Source organism: Colletotrichum tamarilloi (assembly GCF_030869305.1).
Source record: "Colletotrichum tamarilloi strain Tom-12 chromosome Unknown Scaffold_13.1, whole genome shotgun sequence".
Classification (NCBI taxonomy): domain Eukaryota; kingdom Fungi; phylum Ascomycota; class Sordariomycetes; order Glomerellales; family Glomerellaceae; genus Colletotrichum; species Colletotrichum tamarilloi.
Window position 1 is genome coordinate 257,270 of NW_026849396.1, and position 19,569 is coordinate 276,838.

The 19,569-nt window shown below is 55.8% G+C and overlaps 7 protein-coding genes across 7 annotated transcripts; 3 read left to right on the forward strand and 4 right to left on the reverse strand.

Annotated features, from left to right (window-relative positions):
- Nucleotides 1-3,384: 3,384 nt before the first annotated feature.
- On the reverse strand, nt 3,385-3,849 carry CTAM01_05190 (uncharacterized protein; the record flags this gene model as incomplete). Its single annotated transcript, XM_060521220.1, has 1 exon — nt 3,385-3,849. One exon carries the CDS (start codon nt 3,847-3,849, stop codon nt 3,385-3,387), a length of 465 nt encoding a protein of 154 aa, XP_060384026.1.
- On the forward strand, nt 3,848-4,084 carry CTAM01_05191 (uncharacterized protein; the record flags this gene model as incomplete). Its single annotated transcript, XM_060521221.1, has 1 exon — nt 3,848-4,084. One exon carries the CDS (start codon nt 3,848-3,850, stop codon nt 4,082-4,084), a length of 237 nt encoding a protein of 78 aa, XP_060384027.1.
- Nucleotides 4,085-8,184: 4,100 nt separating this feature from the next.
- On the reverse strand, nt 8,185-8,794 carry CTAM01_05192 (uncharacterized protein; the record flags this gene model as incomplete). Its single annotated transcript, XM_060521222.1, has 2 exons — nt 8,185-8,604; nt 8,762-8,794. 2 exons carry the CDS (start codon nt 8,792-8,794, stop codon nt 8,185-8,187), a joined length of 453 nt encoding a protein of 150 aa, XP_060384028.1.
- A 1,257-nt stretch (nt 8,795-10,051) lies between these two features.
- CTAM01_05193 (uncharacterized protein) lies at nt 10,052-10,456 on the reverse strand (the record flags this gene model as incomplete). The annotated part of the gene is made up of 1 exon (XM_060521223.1): nt 10,052-10,456. The coding sequence occupies one exon, from the start codon at nt 10,454-10,456 to the stop codon at nt 10,052-10,054; it is 405 nt and encodes a 134-aa protein (XP_060384029.1).
- A 1,303-nt stretch (nt 10,457-11,759) lies between these two features.
- On the forward strand, nt 11,760-12,170 carry CTAM01_05194 (uncharacterized protein; the record flags this gene model as incomplete). Its single annotated transcript, XM_060521224.1, has 1 exon — nt 11,760-12,170. One exon carries the CDS (start codon nt 11,760-11,762, stop codon nt 12,168-12,170), a length of 411 nt encoding a protein of 136 aa, XP_060384030.1.
- Nucleotides 12,171-14,165: 1,995 nt separating this feature from the next.
- CTAM01_05195 (uncharacterized protein) lies at nt 14,166-14,588 on the reverse strand (the record flags this gene model as incomplete). The annotated part of the gene is made up of 1 exon (XM_060521225.1): nt 14,166-14,588. A coding segment is annotated over one exon (423 nt), but the record flags the coding sequence as incomplete, so codon positions are not given.
- A 1,437-nt stretch (nt 14,589-16,025) lies between these two features.
- Nucleotides 16,026-16,517, forward strand: CTAM01_05196 (uncharacterized protein; the record flags this gene model as incomplete). Its single annotated transcript, XM_060521226.1, has 1 exon — nt 16,026-16,517. A coding segment is annotated over one exon (492 nt), but the record flags the coding sequence as incomplete, so codon positions are not given.
- Between the last annotated feature and the right edge of the window lie 3,052 nt (nt 16,518-19,569).

Sequence of the window (19,569 nt, forward strand, 5' to 3'; positions counted from 1 at the left end):
TTGTGTGCGTGTGGTGAAGAAGAAGAAGGGTTGTGGTCTGTTGTTATGTAGTTGAGCAAAGCAGCAAAGGAGCGTTGCAGGTCAGACGTCGTTGGCAGTGGTGGTGGTGGTGGTGGTGACTGCGGGTGATGGTGGGTGTAGTAGTAGCAGCAGGAGCAGCGCGGTGCGGTGCGGTGCGGTGCGTGTGAGACTGACTGGGCTGGTAGAGGGTCAGGTCAAGACGGAAGGTGTGGTGGTGGTGGTGGCCAGTCAAGTCTTATGTGGGCGGGAGTGGTAGTTGGGGCCCGGGAAATTATGAGTAGACGGAGCGGGAAGGAGGCATAGCCAAGAGCTTTATTTTGGAGTAAGGGCAAAGGACCAGCACAAATAATGTCAGGGTCAGGAGAGAGAGAGAGGGTGAGGGTGGAAACGAAGGGAAACGAGCAAAAGAGTACGGGAGGACGGGGGGGGGGGGGTCAAGAGGTGTGTGTACGAAGTGGAAGTACCTACCAAAGTATCTCCTCGAGGTGTACGGATACGCAAGAAGGTAAGGCCTGATCAGGTAGACAGACAGGCGTGTGTGGACTTGCAGACAGTGGTGCTGGGCAAGGTTGAGCAGGGTAGCAAGTAGAGACAGTCAGAGAGAGAGACGAGAAAAGCCCCCCAGTGAAGGAAGGTAGAGACACCGAGGGGAGTATGGCGTAGAGTGACTTGACAGGGCTCCTTCAGAGAGCGAGCGACCGAGAGTGGGAGAGAGGGAGGAAAGTGTGGGAGACAGAGACTAGGAGAAGACTCAGTAACCTCAGAGAGACAGAGACAGAACAGGTACACACCTCTCTGGGCCAAAGAAGAGAGTGCGTGTGTGTGTGTGTGTGTGTGTTTGCAGGGAAGGCGTGAAAGTAAAACGGGAGCGAAGATGGGCTGCCCAGATGGATGGGTAGAAATAAAGTAGCCTACATGGGCATGATCAAGTATCTCCCCATACTTGATAATATGGCGAGATACATGGGTACAACGCACACGCCGGGCGGGAGGCAGAGGAGCGTGGATGGGCGCAGGAGTGTGGGCGCAGGGGCGTGTTGTACCTAATGGTGTAAGGCGAAAGAAGCCGGGGGGAGAGCCTGGGAGGGGAGAGGTAGGTACCTACAGAAATGGCCCATGGACAAGACAGACAGCAATGGTCAACCGTGAAGGGTCAAAGGTTTGTGGGTAATGAGGAGGACCGGACGAGGAATGCGAAAGAAGGATACGCGCACACGCGGGCCAAGTCCAAAGTGCAAGTTATGGTCAGGCATCTTGGCTGGCAAGACACGGTATTTCTCAAGGCGTCTATTCCCTCTCTACAATTTCATTCCCCCTACTCTGTCCATACATTAGAACCTAAGCTACCTTCCCAGGCCTGTCTCTGTCAGGTCACTATATTGTGATGGAAGCGAAAGAGACAGACACAGACAGACAGCAAGAGAAAGAAAAAAAAATAATCGTAAAAAGCGGAACACGAAAGGGCAAGAAAAGGCAAAGGCAAAATAGAGAGAAGGGAAATGGGAGGGCGAACGCTACGGACGGGGGCGTGAATTGGGAGACGGCGCTAAGCTCTTCGAAGCATCTCAGTGGAAGCTATCCACAGAGATACGTATCTTTTCTGATCTCGAGGTGAGGTGCTGGTGCGGTACGTATCCCCAGGGTCAGTCCCACCATGTCCCGTCACTTTCGTCCATCCGTCACCGTGGAGTACCTAGAGGACTGGTCTTTGCAGTGTCTAGCAGTGTCTCTCCTTTCTTCCGTGGCATCTCTCGTCATGTGTTTGTTGTGTCTTCTCCGAACTGATTCCCCCTTCTGTTTTCCATTCTTCTCCTGAAATTGGACTCTCGAGAAAGCGGAGACACGAGGCTGGCCCGATGGCGAGACTGGACTGGCTGGGCTGCAATTGAGGGGCGGCCACGGAAGGGGGGGGAAATGGGAGAGTACGCAGTAGAGAGAGAGAGAGAGAAAAAAGTCACAGTCACGTAACCGTAGCGCACAGGGCCGAGATGGAGACGCTGGGCGTCACTTTGCAATCGCAGTTTGGATGGGACATCAAAAATGGGACATGAACGTCTCCTCCCCCAGTGGGGTACGTACCTGAGCTAGCTGGCGCCCCGGCCCTGGGACGACGTAAGGTATCCTCGTACCTTGGGACCTTGGGTGCTTGAGTACCTGACCAAGTACCTGGGGGAAGATGGAAGAGAAGAATCCAATCCCGACAGGGGGCAGCAGACTGGCAGGGAAAAGGCACGAAATTGAACAGAAGGGCTGCACCGCTGCAGGGCAGAAAGCCCGACAACCAGTGACACAGCCCGCAGAGGTCCGTAAGAAATATATACCTACGCAGTGCTCCGTACTTATTACTGTGGATGTAGTGCAGCAAAAGGGCTCATGCGCAGAAGATGGGGAACTGGGCAGAATTCAGAAAAAAGGGAGTCTTTCGGGGATTAGCGTTCATAGGGGAGAGAGAGTAACAGGCCGAAAGACAGCAAGAGAAAGGGTGTGTCGTCATACAATACAGAAGCAAAAAACGGGGTGTGTCGTTAACATGACGAACAAATCATGGACGGACGGGGCCCTGGAGAAAAAAAGACTGAGAGTGAAGGCGAAAAAGACAGGAGAGGGCAAGCAGGGAGACGCCGAAAGAGACGGGGGCCACCGGTCCTCCCACCAGCCCAAAAATACAGAAAACCCACGAAGACAGGACAAAAAAAAACACATCAAAAAGAAGGGGCAACGCAACGGCAGAAAAATAAAATAAAAATAAAAATGAAAACCTTCAGGAACATGGAGGACAAGACAGGGCCCACGACAGCCAGGGCAGACAGGGGACATGGCATTCTCTGCAAGTACGTACCTTTGCAATTCCCATGCTGCGTGCTGCGTATTCTCCCCCTTCCCGGGCTCCGTCATGTCATGGGCAGGCCACAAGCCGCAAAGCCGCAAGCCCGCACCCGCACCATGGGCTTCCGGGGAAACCCAAGGGAGGCCTGATGTAGAAGGAAAAAGAACAATTCCAATACCAGGAACCGCTGTTGCTCCGGCTCATGCTGGCTCTTCTCTGCTTGCTTGCTGCGCTGCTCTCTTCCCTCCTGAGGATACGCAGTATGGTAGGTAGGGATCAAGGTACCTCCAGGCGACGACAACCTCCAAGGTACCGTACCGGCCGGATACAACGCCATGTGCACCGCTCTCGTCCAGAACAGGGGTCCCGCTGGCATGGAAAAGGAGGGAGGGTGTGCGAGATGGATGACTCCTCTCTGTCTCTGTCGCTGTTGCTGTCTCTCCCACACGCAGTTGGAATGTCTTGTGCGTCGCCCGAGACCACCGTCCGGGGACAAGTCAGAAGCAACTGCCCACGCCAAACCCCAACGCCAGCACTCAACACACGCGCCAGACCGGGCCCATGTCCCTCATCCCCCAGGGCCCAAAGTCCTCAAGTGGCTCTCTCTCTCTCTCTCTCTGTCTCGCCTGTGGCACAGTCGTCCGCTGCGTATCTCGCCATGTTTCCACCTCATTTGCCCCCTCAGGGGCTGCGTGCGTATTGTTTCCGATGTCTCGTCCTTTTATTTTCTTGTATTGCCTCGCCCGTTGGATCATCAATGGCACCCCGTTTGACGAAACAATCTCCTCGTCCCGTCTTTGGTAATCTTGAATTCTTCCTCCCGGGCAGCAGGATTTTAGCACACACCCACGCGCCACAGGCAAGAATAACCTCGATGGCTGCCTTGTCTTGTACTCCCGGGTCCATACTGCAGGATGAAGTATGGCATGGCAGCATTCCCGCCTTACGTTGGCCTTGTCGGATCCTGCCAGCTCTGCCCTGTCTTGTGCAACCACCAACATGACTGCGGCTGCTGCTGCGGTGTATATCCATGTCGAGGCCAGCGTTGGCGGCGCCATGCTATCGCACTTTCAACTTGACATGCAAAAGATGACGGCAGCCAACGATGCACTCATCCGGGTCCTGCGAGACTCGAAACTTGCGCCTTCCTTACCAACAAAAGGCTGTCGTCTTCCGTGCGGCGTGCGGTGGTCTCGGCGGACGACGCGGTATACCTCGGCGCCTGGCTCGCTGTGAAATGAGCAAGGTGGGATCAAGTACCACCAAAGCTATATACTGTTGAGGCGACAAGTACCTGCGTCCGCCGTCGCGCGTTGGAAAAAGCCCGGTCTGGGGAGATGAAAGCGAATGCTCGGGCATCTCAACAAGGCTCAAGGGACCACAGAGTCGGGTAAAAGGGCCAACGTGCCGAGTTGGTCAGATACATTCGCGATGCAGTGCCATAACGCATCTGTACAGAAATAGGTACCGTCAGTACGCAGGCAATCGAGGGCAGCGATGATGCCTTGCTCGACGGCCAGAGCTTGCCGTCCAAGAAACCAGTCGACGACAGCATCAACAGGTACCGTCGGTGACGAAAGGGCCTGTGAGGTCAGTCTGACATGATGATCCCATGTTTGTCGTCTGCTAAAACTAGGTGCCGAGGAACCGTAATTGGTGTCTTGTTTCCCCCAGACTCTATTACGTCGACGCCCTTTCTGCACGCGCCATGGCATGCCGCAATGTCGCTTTGATGCGTTGTGCTCTGTAGAGCCCAGTGCTCGCCATTGCTTGCCCGTACCGCCCTATCTCGACCGCCGTTGCATCGCGCCCTGGGCTTCGGTGACGATGCGTTAATGCGATACGTGTCACCCAATTTCCCAGTCTTTCTTGCTGGCTCGTCACCCATTCAGGAAGTGTGTTTCTCGTCTGATTTTGGCATCTGCTCTCGCGTGCCGAATCTCCGCCCTTCTGCCGTGGTCCTCATCCTCGTCGTCCCAGCGTCTCTGCCTTTTGTCATGTCCAGCTGACCTCAACCTTTCTCCAGCTGTTACAAAAGTCAAAATGTACGCAACTTTGCCCTTTGATTCGACCATCAAGGGATTTGCTCATTTCGACACAGGATCGGCGGTTGATTGTTGCTCATCAACAGTCCAAGAACCTGGTAGACCCGGTTGCATTCCAACGTTGGACGTCGCCGATGGCTCAATGTTGATCTTGCTTGTTGCTGCTCGCAGCCTGTTCTCTTCAGACGCAGCGAGCGGTCATCGCTGGCTTCCTGCGAGCAGTGCACGCATTCCGCACCGGAGATATTCAGCTGGCCTGCACCACCCGCACTTGGACGGCGTGGTCAGCCGGTCGTCGCATGCGGGCGTGGGGGCGTGAGTGACATCTTGCGTACCCAAGGCATACTGAGCTGTCGTTATCGAAGCCGACATCGAGGTACCTCGTCCGCAGCGTTGATAACGCTCTTCTTCTCGTGACTGGCCATCTTCTCCATCCTTGAACCATTCCATCGCGATCCTGAGATACTTCGTACGCAACCCCGAGAGCCGTTGGGCAAGGATGTTCCTCCGAAAGCGCCGCAACCAGTCGAGGTGACTCCCTGATGCTCAGCGGTGACCCACGCCTCCCATCTCTCGGTGTACCGGGAATGCCTCATTACCTCAGCACGCATTCGCTCTTCTCCACCACATTGTTCCTGTCCGGATCAAACGTCTGGGTGTAACGCTTCCAAGGTGAGCACTGGAAAGCAAAGAGGTTGCCTACAATGGTCTTCCAGCAGGGTACACCCTTCGGGGCTTGCTCCGGACTGACGCTGCCTTCCCCGTAGTGCTTTGGGGCCCTCAACCCCATAGGATGGAAGCGTCGGGACTGAAGTCGCGGGAAAGACGGAAGAGACTCCTGCAGACTAGTTTTCTTGTCGCTCAAGGAGTTTTCGTCGTCTCAGTGTCCCAGAGGGCAATTGCTATAGTCTCGACGTTCGCCTCTACAGCTCTGAATTTGCAGCCAACGGAGGACACCCGAGACCTTGAGACGACCAAGCAGAACTCTAATTGTCCACTTGTGTTGCATCCTGTGGCGGTAGCGTGTGGCTGGTCATCGCAGACCGTGGGCACACGGCCTAAGACGCACCATCAAGAAATGAATAAGGGCCTTGATCATCTGAGAGTCCGAGTGGCTATTGAGACGTTTGATTGGTGTCCCTTTTGCCTTCAAACCAAGCTCGTCCTCGACTCCCTCGACCAAAGATAGAAACGATTGCTTGACGTAGACCCTGACTTGCCCCGTTGCGAGACGGTGAGACCTGATCAACAGAGCCGCTCCAGGGGTGCCATCTTGTGTGGTTGTTTGGGTGTGGCTTCCGGGGCCGCCTGTATGGGATCCCACCGATCAACATGGACGTTACGGGAATTTAGACAGGAGATCGCTGTCCACTGGCGCTGGTGGGTAGCGGTCGCAGGGTTGGGCTGTTTTTGCTTCATCCTCCCCCATCAGCTCCCATTCCTCTTGTGAGTCACGACCGTTTCTGTCTATTCTATCCGTACTGTTTGGGAGGTTGAAAGAAGAGAGTATTTCTTGATGCGTCGACGGCCTTTGATGTTCAACCGACCCCATGGTTGTTGATGCTGCGAGAACAGGGGTAGTTTTAGTTGCAGCTCCTCAATCCGCCCTGTTGGGACTGCTCTGACTGTCGGGCACTCTCTCTATCTTGGCTTCATTTGAAAGTGATCCGTCACTATGGTTAGCAGTCGCCCGGCCGCTGTGTGATCTGGGTGTACTGGACCGCGGCGCAATGCGTACGGAAACTTGCCAGCAAACCGGCTGAGCCCCGTGGTCCAAATACAGACGAGAGGATGCGTGCGGGAAAGACCCCAAATTTTCCTGGCTTTGCTGTGTCTACATTGCCATCCCAACCCTCATCCTTGGCGAATATTCATCATGAGTGACGTGGCGTCCAAGGTAGATTCAACGGCTGGCTGACATGAAGTCAAAGTCGTTCAACGTCGGGACGTTATCACGCAATCAGTCATTCGTCAAGACATCTACCGATGCGGCGGCTTGAGTTGGACAGTAATTCACTGCCACATCAAGGCTGCGCAATTCCTCCGTCACGGTCACTCGTTCTCGGTCAGATGCAGCCGGAACCGTGAGGGGAGACGTGCGGCTTGGTACAGCACGTCGTCAGCGATATTGCGATTTGCTCGAGTGTGTTGCAGCATAAGAGCCGAACTGCAATCTTGGTAGGGAACCGTGGTTGCGCAGGAATGCGAGTTGTGGGGTAGGTAGCATCGCACAGGGAACCCGGGCAAGGGAGGTTCGTTCTGACTCTGCTCTACTCACAGTGCTCAAACGTTGGTAATGAGAAAGCAACGGCAGAGATTTCTCTGTCGTTCATTCTGAGGGCCTCGTGTGGTGCTGCCGCTATCAACGATCTTGGTGCGGAAGCCACTGTCGAAGGGGGTTCGATGACTAGATCAGGGCAAGCCACACACTCTTGGTGACGGACCGCCACCATCAAGGATGATCAGCACGCGCTGCTTGACAGTCCGGCTGGCCGCGGAGGCGGCGCCGAAGCCATTGGGGCCAAAGACAAAAAAAGTTGGCGAGCTTAGTATCCGCAGAAATCGTCATACTGCGTTTGCGTATCCGGCCTGCGACTATTGTCTCGTTTGCCTCAGCACGACCTTGGCTGGATAACAATATCAGCTCCCTCTCTGCACCGAAGGCGGCTGTTCGGATCTCAAGCGAGAGCTGGGCAAGCAGTTGGCAATTGTGCTAATTTTGAGGAGCTCTGGGCGTGTCTCTGATGGCATTCTTCGAATCAAAACTTGTCCAGCGCAGCAGAAGGAGGGGGGTGTGGCTATCCGAGCCGGTGCTCCTATTTCAACGGGTAAAGATGTGGTTGAAGGACCATTGCGAATGGTGCAAGTACCCGTCCAGTACAGTACTTTGCGCTGCCTCAAACATTGAAGCCCGCTTTGCCCAGCGAAACCATTCCGCATCAGAATGGCTTGAATGGCCAAACTGAGGTCGAGGTGGGAAAACACAGGCGCGGTGGAGATGAGACTTGACAGGTCCCGTCAGATGGCTGACTGTATGTCGTTTTGTCTTTGCCCGTACCTCTTCTAAATTTGCATCGTGTTGCTGATGCGAGGGGTGGTTAGTGGCTGGTCGACCCCCCTCCACACCCAACTCCGCAAACCTGACCTTGTGAGTAGCACCGTCGAGATGAGACTTGAGGGGAACGTCCTTCCGTGGGCACCACCAATAACGCAACGGAGCTGCAGCATCGCATCTGGGGACTACCATATGCAGCCTTGCCCGCGGCCCCCTGCTCACCACGCAACTCCGCATCATCGGCGCCGGATGGGCGTCACCTGAGCAGAGGGGATTGGCCAGCTGGCGCTCGATGACTCCTGCGAGGGCGGGTACACACATCTCGCAGCAAATCTGCTGTTTCTGATCCGCTGCTGGATTCTGTTGCGTTGCTGGCGTGTCTGAGGCGCGTCTTGGTTACCCTGCCCTGATGCGATGCGACGACCAAGACACGTTGGCTGTGCTGTGAGAAGGATAGCCAACGAGCTGGCCGCCGAACCTGGTCCTCCTGCAGATGACTGTCTGGCGCTGTCGTCCTTCACTGCCTCGTGTCTTGAGCCTTGGCTGCGCTCACCTCCAATAAGCATAACGCAGAGGTCAACGAGAAACTGTCCACCAGCCGAACGCAAAAGGTGTTGAGCGCAAGCTACGGCGCTAGCACCACGTCCGTCGGGCTCCTATGCGGCGGGCATGTCTTGCTAGTCCCGGGGGACCGACCAACTGGCCGCTGCGGGGTTCAAGAAACCGCGGGCTACCAGGGGCGTGGTTGAGGAATGCCGAGTTTCTCCCCAACTTGCATTTTTGGCTGGATGGACGCTGAGAAGTGCATCACACCGACATTTGCTTTTCGCGGACGAGGCAGGTCATGTGGTGGTTTCTATCAACGTGCCTAAGCAGCCATTTGCCCGTGCAGCACGATGGTATGCAGCAATCAGTCGCTTGGCGATGAGAACGCGGCCCGATGGTCTTGACTCCAATGGATGAGCTAGCAAGCGCTGTCGTGCCCCAATCTCCAAGCCGTCGACAAGTCGGCAGATACATTGCTGCGCGATGCAGCCAACGCCAGCGTCATGTATGTCATTGCCTGCGTATGCCAAACGTGCGATAAGGATGAGACGAACGCGGGTTAGACCGGGTGTCAATGGCATAGTGTAAGCATGCGATTGTGCTATATCCTGCTGAGCCGGTAACCGTCTTTTCCGATCAACCGCCCAGCCGCCAGGTGACGAAAACCCACCCGGCCGAAGAGTGATAGCCGCCGGATGGCTCCCTTAGTTGCGAATGATATTGCGAACGACAATAGCTGAACTCCCTGTCTGTGTTGCATTTGGGCAGGCCTGTCGACTCGCTGCTCTTTTTGTCCATTTATTCTCCATTGTTCGTGTTTGATGGGCAGACTGACGTTGCGTCCAACATGTCAGCCGGCCACGTTGAAGTCAATCGGCCGAGGGGACCCCTGACGGGGCCACCCATCTGCCTGGGCCTCTCACGTCCCTGAGCGCAAACAACGAGTCGTCTCGCACAGCGGACCGGGTGTCGGAGTCATTCAATTTTGAGCCTCGTCCTCGCCCGTTGTTAGGGGTCCTAGTCTTGTGCGATTTTGTGGACTTGGAGCGTGACCGGAACATGGCGGTGGTGTCTCATGGACGCTCGGAGTTCGTCTCCGTAACCAAGGGTCGGAACCGGTAGACTGCTCCCGTGCCTGGTTGTCCCTTATTTGGCGCCGAGACAGAGGGCCGGCTCAGTCAGGTACGCGTGGTCGAAGCATGGGACTGATAGGTACGGTGAGAGAAGGAGGGTCAATACGGCAGAGATCCGGGAGGGCGTGATGCGCCGATCTTGTCTGTGAAAGTCGATATTGTTGAAGAAGCGCAACACCGTTCAAGGTGTGCGGTCAGATGGGGGTCGAAGCTGGTTGGTCGATTCCCTGGTCATGCTCTTTAGGCCCCTGCAATGGATGCTGCTCACCGCCGCCGCGTTGGGAACAGAGCCTCTCGAATTGTAACTTTGTGCCTCGCACAGCGGTGACCACACCGGTGGTAAAGAGCGTGGGATGTGATCAAACGCCTCCGGCAACGATGCCTTGGTCGACAACAGGATAGGAGCAGGCGAGTGATGGAACAGTCACACCACAGGGGCGGAAATAGCGTCGAGGGCCGGGGAAAAGCAGTCATCGTTGGGCTCCCATTGGGTGCGGCCCCCTGGAGTGACGTAGTTTTCTCGAAGCCGGTTCGAAGGTTGAAGACGCGTCGAAGGGGCATACAAGAACCCCAATCCCGGCCAGGGACAAGCTGCGGCGGACAAGGGGGAACAAAGAAAAGGGCACAAAGGCCAAAGGGGATCCGCAATCTGGGCCAGTGGTTTCTGGGTATCCGGTGCTGAGGAGAATCCTGGGCCCCCGAAGCAAGCAGCAAGCAAGCAGCCCTGCGCTGCACCGAACCGCTGCCGAAGGGGGTCCCTCCCCACGTCGGGCTGGTGGGCGAGGGTCCCTTGTCGATGGATGGTGTTTCGTTCTTGGGGTGCCGTCATCACGGTTGGGACTTGGAGGTTGCAATTTTGGAGAGGGAGGATGGTGGGTCGATTGATTACCTAATACTGTCTTATCTAAGCATATACGTACTTGGAAACCTGAAGGAAGCAGCAAGTTCGGGATACGTACACTAGCAACGGGTCGAACGAATTTAGCAACCGCTAACTCCAGAAGTTCAGAGAACCCCTCCTTCCCGCCTCTACACCCAGCTTCAAAGTGCGTCGGACTTCACATCACTCTTGGTTGGGCCCGACGAGATGCCTTGATCCAAAGAAGGCTCTGTGTAATGTTTCCCCCGTGGATGGGGATGGGGATGGGAACGAGACGGCAGTCCCTTTCCCGCCCACTCGGCGCGGTACGATGCGAGCGGTGTGGTGTCTTTCTTCCATTGGTCTATGAGCAGCAACCATCGCGACTTTTGAGATTGAGAATCGCACCTTGCAAGCGCAGACACCAGACGAGAGGGTGACGGCGGCGCCGAAGTTGCCCATCTCGACGGCAGGGGTAAGCAATTGGGCTATCGACATGGGAGTACGAATATTGGGGGGGGGGGGGCACGCAAGAGAAGGAGAAACCCAACCCAACGTCTTTGCTCGTGTCGCAACAATCAATTTAGGACCTTGGGCTCTGTTTCTGGGGGCCATTGCTCCCATACCCTAGTCTCTACTGTCAAAGTACGCAGTCGACCGCAGTCAGAAAAAATTCCAAAATGGGGTCACGAGGGCCTTTCCCAAACACAACCACGTTCCCCGGTCGCCTCACCCAAGCAGACGCTGTCACACTTTTCGACTACTCGCTCTTTTACTCTCTTTCTACGACAAATCGGATGCCGACAAGGCAGCAAATCTCCCGTCCTCCTGAGGTGCTATTCTCCCGATCCCTCCGTCTGCTTGGCCAAACGCGCACACGCTCGTACAGAGAGGACACCCATTCTTCTCCCTCGACCCAATCGCCAGGGTAGGGGACGAGGGGGGTGGCATATCGTATCTCTGAATCGAGGCCATGAACCCCCCTGCTCTAATCCAAATATCCCATTCCGTCCGTCTAGTTGGATAGTCACCACTCGACACTCTGCCACACGCGCTTACTTGTCTTGCGTCCTCGTTTCTTCGGCGCTGTCGGGAGCTGCTCACATGGGCTCAGAATGCACCTTGCACATCGGGCCCAGGCAGAGGGAGAGGAATGGGAAGGTATCATGGCCTGCGGATGGTCGTCCATTTGTCACCCTGGTCTTTGACCACAAAAGTCATCACTCGCCCCCAAGTCTAATCCAATCCGCGCCATGCCATGCCATGCCATGCCATGCCATGCCATGCCATGTTGCTTCGCAGCTTCAGTCTTCCCCCCTTTGAGAAGAAGCGAGTCCGACGAGATTGCCCACGCGCCAGCGGGAGAGGCCCAGCCCGAGGGTGTCATTTGACAACTCTCTCCGGCGTGTTAGTCGGGACGATGATGCCCGAGAAAATGGCGCGGTACTCACTTCCCGTTCGCCCTTTGGACCGCTCCAGATCAACACTGCTGGCATTTTGGGGGCGACAGCCGCTGCAAAGTCGACTGGAATCATGCTCTCGAGCCGAACAGTCTTTGGATCCTCACGGCCGGATGGTCAGACGGGAAATGTCGCTATCGCCATGTTGTCCTTTCACCAGAAGCACACGCAAACCCGTATGGCATAAGGCCACCTTGGATTGTCCATGGAGAGTCAGGCCTTGACAGCTGAGGTGCACGCCATCTTCATCTCCTCTGTCGCAGCTTGGGCAGTCTGGGGTCTCACATTGCGAGTATCCCCTTTGCGGCTCGGCGCTTGCCCCATGCCACTGGGGCTGCCCTAAGCGGAGCAGGCATTCTACTTAAACTTTTTGCCTTTTTTGTTTTCTTTCTTCCATTTTTGGGCCGATTTGGAGATATTTCTTGTGCTACGGAGCATCTCACACTTGGCCCCGTCTCACCGCCAGCCGCCAGCGCCATGTCTGATGTGGGGGATGGTCCATGGACGACACACGTGCTTCTCCCCTGAGCTTTTGACACAGCGCTAGGTACTGACAAGCCTCGAGGAGATACACACATGTCCTCGGAAGTTGCCAGGCTGTGCCGCTCAGAATCTACCAACCGCAACCGTGGAAATGCTGGAGCCTGGAGAGATGGAGTTGCGCCAAAGCCCGCGGATACGGATACAGTCTCATCGGTTGCTACCAAGGAACTCCGGCCCCCTCGGCCTTCGTCTAGTATTCGTATCCGCAGTCTGTACGGAGTACAGTGCGCTATAGTCTGTACAGTAATCTCCATCCATGAATGGAGTTGTGGGCTGGTCCGCATAGAGACCGTTTACGCTTTTGCTACACACGCGGTGGACATGGACCGGTGTTGACTTTCCCAAGAACTCAAAGGGCCCTGGACTCATTCTACCGCGTGACATTACACAATCTACCATGGCACGATTGTGTGAATCTGAGCTGGCGACAAGACAGTTTCATCCGCCCGTTGCCAAGAATGACGGCAGCATAAACCCGCAAGCAAAGTGACCAGTTGTGAGGCAAAAAAACAACTCCGGTTAATGGCCGCAAACCCGGCGGGGAGGTGGCTTGTTGGGAAGAGTCGAGCACCAACGAGCAACTCCGAGTTCCTGTTTCTTCTGCCCTATTCACAGACTCCCAGGCCCGTCATTGTCTCGGGCTGTCGACCCGCGTTTACTCCAGTTTGCCATGGGCTGACCTCATTCCGACGGACGATCCCTCGCGTGGCCGAGGTCAAGGCGGCCATGCTGTCGTCTTTGCTGGCCACATTGGGGCGACGTCTCCGTTCCTCACGATGCCGACTTGCCGTACCAAGCCTTGTGGTTCTCGCAAGAGCCAAGGTAATCTGGAGGCATGGTCGCGCGGGTGCAGCCCGTAGCCCGCTTGCCCACCATCTCGCTTCTGCCGCCACTTACAGTCTTGACCCAGGAGTTGAGAGGGACTGCACGGCTCACTCGCCGTCATCAGCGTCGGTACGGAGGACGAGCGGGCTTCCACGTCTTCCATTGTCTGGTTTTTTTCGGCGCCCTGCCCGACTCAGTAGTCAGGACCCTACCCTGGACAGACAGGTATAGCGCTTCTGTGATCATTTCGCCCGTTGAGTTCCCTCCCCCGGCCCGTCTCGTATCATCAGCCGCAGCCGCCCAGCATGACAACCGCACCCGCGCATACCCTAATCTTATAGTGCCTGTCTACGAGGAATCAGATACAACACCAGACCGGGCCACAGCCGACACAAGCACAATAGCTCTGCCTGCGTAGGATAATCAGCATCCCTGTACATATCGCAGCCTGGCCGGTTAGGGTATATAGAGGCACTTTTGGCATGCGCCGTTGCGAAAGCCAAGCTTTCCAGTCCTGCCTTGCTGTTTCTTGGCACGTGTTGCGGCGGGCGAGAAAGAAAGCGGTGTCTCTTTTCTCTCTGCTGTCGACTCTCAGACCTCGTTGTGTTCCCCACGCAGGATATCACTCTCTCGAGGGAACCAACAAGGGGGGAACTCTGTTCAGCTAGCTAGCTTTTTTGCTGATCGTAACCAGCGAGGAACTCGGCGGCGACGACAGTGACACGAGGCTGCATTCTCGTCGAGTGCAATCTCAATCTCCTGTCAGCTGACCCTAGACAATCTGATATATTTTGCGAATCAATTTTTTTGATCCTGGACGTTTCACGCGCGCGGGCCGAATCCACCACCCATCAAAGAGGCTTCGGAAAGATTGAGATTTGAGTCAAGAGACGAAGGACCGGTCGGTGGACAAGAGAAACAGAGACACTGGTTGACTGCATCGCACGATGGACGGCGGATTCGAGTGGTTCCCGAACGCCCTTTGATTCGGTTGCCTTACAGGACCAGCAGCAAGGCAGATGCCTGTTCCGTGACAGCAAACAAAAAAGAACAACAACAGCTATCCAACGCAACGTGTAGTGGATTTGCATGTCTCGCACTGACGGCTGAGGGTCGTCTTGTCCGGCTTGCTTTGAACGATCGGCGCGCATTGAGCATGATGACCAACACTTTTGCTCATCTCGCGAGTGGGTTGAGGAGGCTCCCTCCGAGGACGGATACTTTTGGTTCTTCTCCCTCGAGTCCCATCTACGGAGCCACCAGTCGCGGAAGGCCTGGTACCCTTATTCTGAGTCGAGTCGGGCTCTACAAAGGCTCCATCGCAGTGTTTCCACTTGGCTGCCAAGCCCGGCCTCTCGTCTCATTGCTCGCTGTGGCTCTTTGATAGTGCTTCCTTGTTGTTTTTTCGTATCCGACCGTTTCCTTACAGTATACCTAATAATCGCCAAAGGTTAAGTCTCGTATGCGGCTTACTGATCTCCTTCCTTACTGTGTAGAAAGCTCGCATCTTATCTGGATGGGTTGGTTCCAGGGTCCCCATAGTTCAGCTGCCCAAGGCTCAAGGCGCGAATATTCTCCCCCTGTTTGTGACTCGCCATTGGGGTTTGTCGTAACGGTTGGCTGGAGGCACCTCTTGTGCCTCTTGGACGCATAGCCAAACCCTCAGCACTGAAATTGATTCCAGGGGCCCTGCCCTGCCCTGTCAGACCGATAATTCGGAATGTTTGCTCGCATCATTGTTGGTAGTCGTCCCGGTTCCTGGCTGTTCTTTTCCCGGCGCAGTTCCCAGCCATTGCCTCATGGGGAAACAGGTTGTTCCGATCAGGCACGCCCAAGGACAGCAAGCACGGTGTCCCGGAGGCCGGTGCCTTCTTGCCCAAGTTCCCAGTGCTAGTTGCGCACCTCGACAGCCTGACACCACAGACAATGGAAGGTCCAGTGTCCCGGTTCCTTCCTTGCAAGTTTGCTGGGTACTTGGTCAGGTACTTCGTCTCCATCGCATGGATCCGATGCTTTCTCCCGACGGAGCCTCACTAAAAAGCAACAACATGAACTCGAACATGCCATGCCCCATGTGCGTGTGGACTAGAAGGAAACATGCCAGTTCAATGACTTCACCCATGACGCCAAAGCAACGCGACATCAACATCACTGGCCGGTACATCCCAGGCTGCTTCCACTCTTGGATCTCGTCACAGCAGCCGGAACCTGGGTCTCTGCCCGGAGACGCACTGGAAATAGCTTCTTCATCCAATCTGCAACGTTCCTCCAGCCCATCCTGACGCCACATGCAGTTCAACCACGCGTGGCCCCCAAAAAGTGATACCGCGGGGTTATCCTACTCAAGACTTGGCCGTCGACTGCCTCGCCAGCTCACGTCGTCGACGTGACATGCTTCGCCTGCGCTCCTCAACAGTGTCAGACGCAGTGATTCAGATGGCTGCCGGCATAACGTCCCACAAAGTACGGAGTGCACCAATATGCGTCAGGCAACCTCCATACTCGTTTGGCCAACGCATCCATGCTACAAATCCCACCCATCCTGACCTCCGCTGCTCGCACACACACTACTGAGAATCACTGAATTGGGCGCGGGAGACGACCTTGACCATGCATCACAGCACCCATCTCGAGAAGGGCTGCCGGCTGGAGAAAGACCCAGTCGGCCTATCGGGATGCCACCGTATCCTTGAGCGACGCACCTTAGGTCTCGCGCGCAAATCGCAATCTTCAGCTTGCCCTGGTCGCCAGGCGGGGAGGGGAGTCATCTCGAGAATTCTGGCCACCCCAGCAGGCTACGGGGTACTCTCTCTTTTTTTTGTCTAGGCGACCAGGCGAGCAACGAGCCCACTGCGATTGCTACGGCTTCAAACACATTGTTCAGCAAAGGTGGTGCTTTTTTGCCCTCGCTGATGAGATCGGCCATGCTCCTTAATCTGACCGACGTTGTACGGATGCAAGCTCGCACATCGCTTGCGGGAAGGCCCGCCGTCTGCTTACTCCGGACAGCGAAGGGCGGGACATGGCCTGCCACGAGCAGCGATAGTTGGGCAGTCACATCACAATCAAGCCATCGGACGGCTCTCTGGCCAGCCTTGGTTGCACATCGAACGGGACCGACATTGCGATGCACGTCTTGTCTGCGCTTCACTCCGTACCGTCTCCTTGGTGTCTTTGGGAAATGTGCGCACCTCGATTCATAATGCGACGCCGTCACCTTGTCAGACACACCCGCCTGCAGGCTCGTCGCATGTCTCTGATCGCTGGCATGTCACTGGCAGCCCCTTTGGCCGAGCAAACAACACCAAGACCGAGGGGATGCCGCCATATCCTCATCGGCATTGCAATTTGCTGCCACCAAAGCAAGAACAAGACGCGATACTCGCGCGCGAGAGCCAAACAAACACTTCTTGACATTGTCCAGCTACCGAAAAAGATCAAACGAACCCGTCCCTGTCAGATCATTCCGGCTTGAGCCTCCGGAGAGGGATGATCCCTTCAGATAGTTCCGCTTCCCAACCACACGGTGGTGTCTGCGCAGGATTATTCGCAGTGGGGCCATTCTCTTTGTCTTTGGTTTTCTCCATCTTCTCTCTAGGATACCATGACAACAGTCGCCCATATCACGATGCGACCACAATGAGGAGATGTCTGTGGGGGGTCGCGATTGACTGTAATCTTTGCGCTTGCAGGCCAACATGGCGAAATGCAGCGAGACGTAAACGTCACGCAAGTCGTGCCTCTGATAACGAGAGCTTGTGGGGGGACAGCACGATACGGCTGGTATCGGAGACTCGTCCATTGTGCTCAACGGAGAACGCGGGTAGCGTTAATTGAGAAAGAGGATCGTCTGGGGGGGACCGCCCCAGCTGCATGATCCTGCAGGGACGACAGTGGGCATCTTGGAAGTTCGTCGTGGGATCTTCACCTGCGAGGTCGAGTCATCACTGCAGGGCAGCACGCCAAAGCATCTCATAGGACCACCGTGGATCCCGACGCAGCACCATTCGCGCGGGTCGACTACAGCTGATGGTGAGCACTCGGATAGCCCCAATGTCGGCGGCTGGCGTTCTTTGACTAGAAAATTACATGCACCTCGACGGTATTCTGTTCCTTCGATTCAACCCGTCTTTGAGGAGTACGATGAGCGCATGGTCGCATGGGTCGTTGGACGGAGAAGGATGGACGACGTTTCATACGCGCCAAATTGTCTTGACTGGACGACTTGCCCGATTAGGACTCGAGATGAGGCACCAGCCTGTCAGAACGCTCGCAACGCCAACCCCCTGTGTTGCTCCGGAGTTCGTCTCGGACTGCTCGGGCGTCGTACTGACACAGCAATGAGCAGTGGCATCGTGCCAATTTTCCCCCTTTTCTTGCACCTCGGCGGAAATTTGCCCCTGGCCTTCGAGTTTGCTTCCTTTTTTCCATGGGCGAACTCTATTTGATCACTTCGCATGGACCTCGCTGCACATCATTTTGCGTTTGGGCATGGGTGGCACGGCGCAAGTTCTCACCCTCAATAGGGAGTCGTCAACATTGTGGGGATTGAGCACATTGCGACTACTCACTGGAAACAGCTGCCTGTCTTTGATCTTCTGTCCGTACGGATGCCTCTCAATGGCTCCATCCGCCATGGGAAAATAGGATGGCCATGGAGTCGTTTCAACTGTCGCAGCACTTCCATGATCATCGCAGTTTGGCAACGGCTTGTGACTGACACGGCGACTGGCACAGACACGCGCCTTGTGCTCAAAGTTTGGTCGATCCTTTGGGCTGTGCCTGACTTCCCCAGATTTTATTGCGCCGAGCAAGCAAATCCTCGCACACTGCGCGTCGTTCCGATGTTCCTCTGCATTGTTGTCTCGTTGTTTGCCTTCTATTCTAGTCCGAGTGCATAGGGGAGAATCGAGGGGTGTTCCGGCTTTTCGGCCATATGACAAACACTTTCGCATAGAGGAGCTGCATGGTTCATCGCTTGAGGCCCAAAATCTTCTTTTCGGCGGGCGCTGGAGTCACAGTTAAAGCGTCCGCGGATGCGCCCCGGGAAATCCTTTGTGAGAGAACAGATGGCACCCGCTCGCGAACCGCCAGCCTGCGTCTCACTTATTGCGACCCGGGCAGCCGGGTTGACGGGAAGTTCAGACAGTGACCCTTACCACGGCACGACCGAGTCCCGACAAACAGCGACGAAACCTCCGTGAGGTATCTGGCATCACTTTGACGATCCACGGTGGCTGTTTTTCTCCAGCCTCCAGGAATAGATGCTGCCCAGTGGCGGCCTACGGATGCACGTCTCACATAGAGTGCGGTTGGTGGCTCCTAAGCGATCGCAATGACACGATGCAAACGCAGGGCCAGAATGAACTTTAGCAACTTTGATTATGGCCAAGGGTGACTGGATCAGGTTCTGGCATATGCTTGACACTGTCACGATATAAACAACTGGGGGCTACGCTGCCAATGCCTCAAGCAAACCGTTGCCAGCTATAAAACAGTAGCGCTATACCGATGGACTGACTCAATAAACAACAAGGCGATGCCGCGTCGCGCCGTGTCCGCTCATCCGCTCAGAGTTGGTGGGCATTTGGACTACGAGTCCACATGTACGACTGCTGTCGCGATGGGTCGGCTAGCATGAAGCTGGGCCCGGGGAACTCTGGAAAGCTGGGAAACGGCATGTTCGGAACGAGGGCTGTTCGCTGCGTGCCTGGCACTTGACAAGTGTACCTACAGCGAAGGTCCTTGAGAGCAAATGGGCGCAGGCCCTTCCTACTCGTCCTCAGCCTCGCTGGCACCGCCGAATGGGGGCAGAATGGGTGCAGAATCACGCGTGGTTCCAGCACCGTTGCAGGAGTATCCCAGTCATAACTCGCGATAGGGGCCGCGTTGCTCGGCATTGCAGCAAAGCTGCTCGTGCGCCTTTCCCACTGCTAAAGCGGCAGAAGCAGCGGGAACTTTGGAGGATGGGGAAAAGAATGCCCGCGCAGTCGAAACGGCGAACCAGGTCCCCTGAACCCGAGCAATACACCATACGTGTACTTTGATGGTCGTCTCGGGTTCCTGAGCACGCTCGTTGTAACTCCTTGCGACTATCAAACGATGAGCACGCCATCCGAAAGGTACAATTCCTTCTAGAAGGCTTCCATCCAACGTCTCGATGGCTGGGGGGGGGGGGGGACTCGGCGAGCCTCAGCTCCGGGCCCGACCCCCGATCAGCTGGTGCAGATCACTCCGCAGACGGTCCTTTGCCTC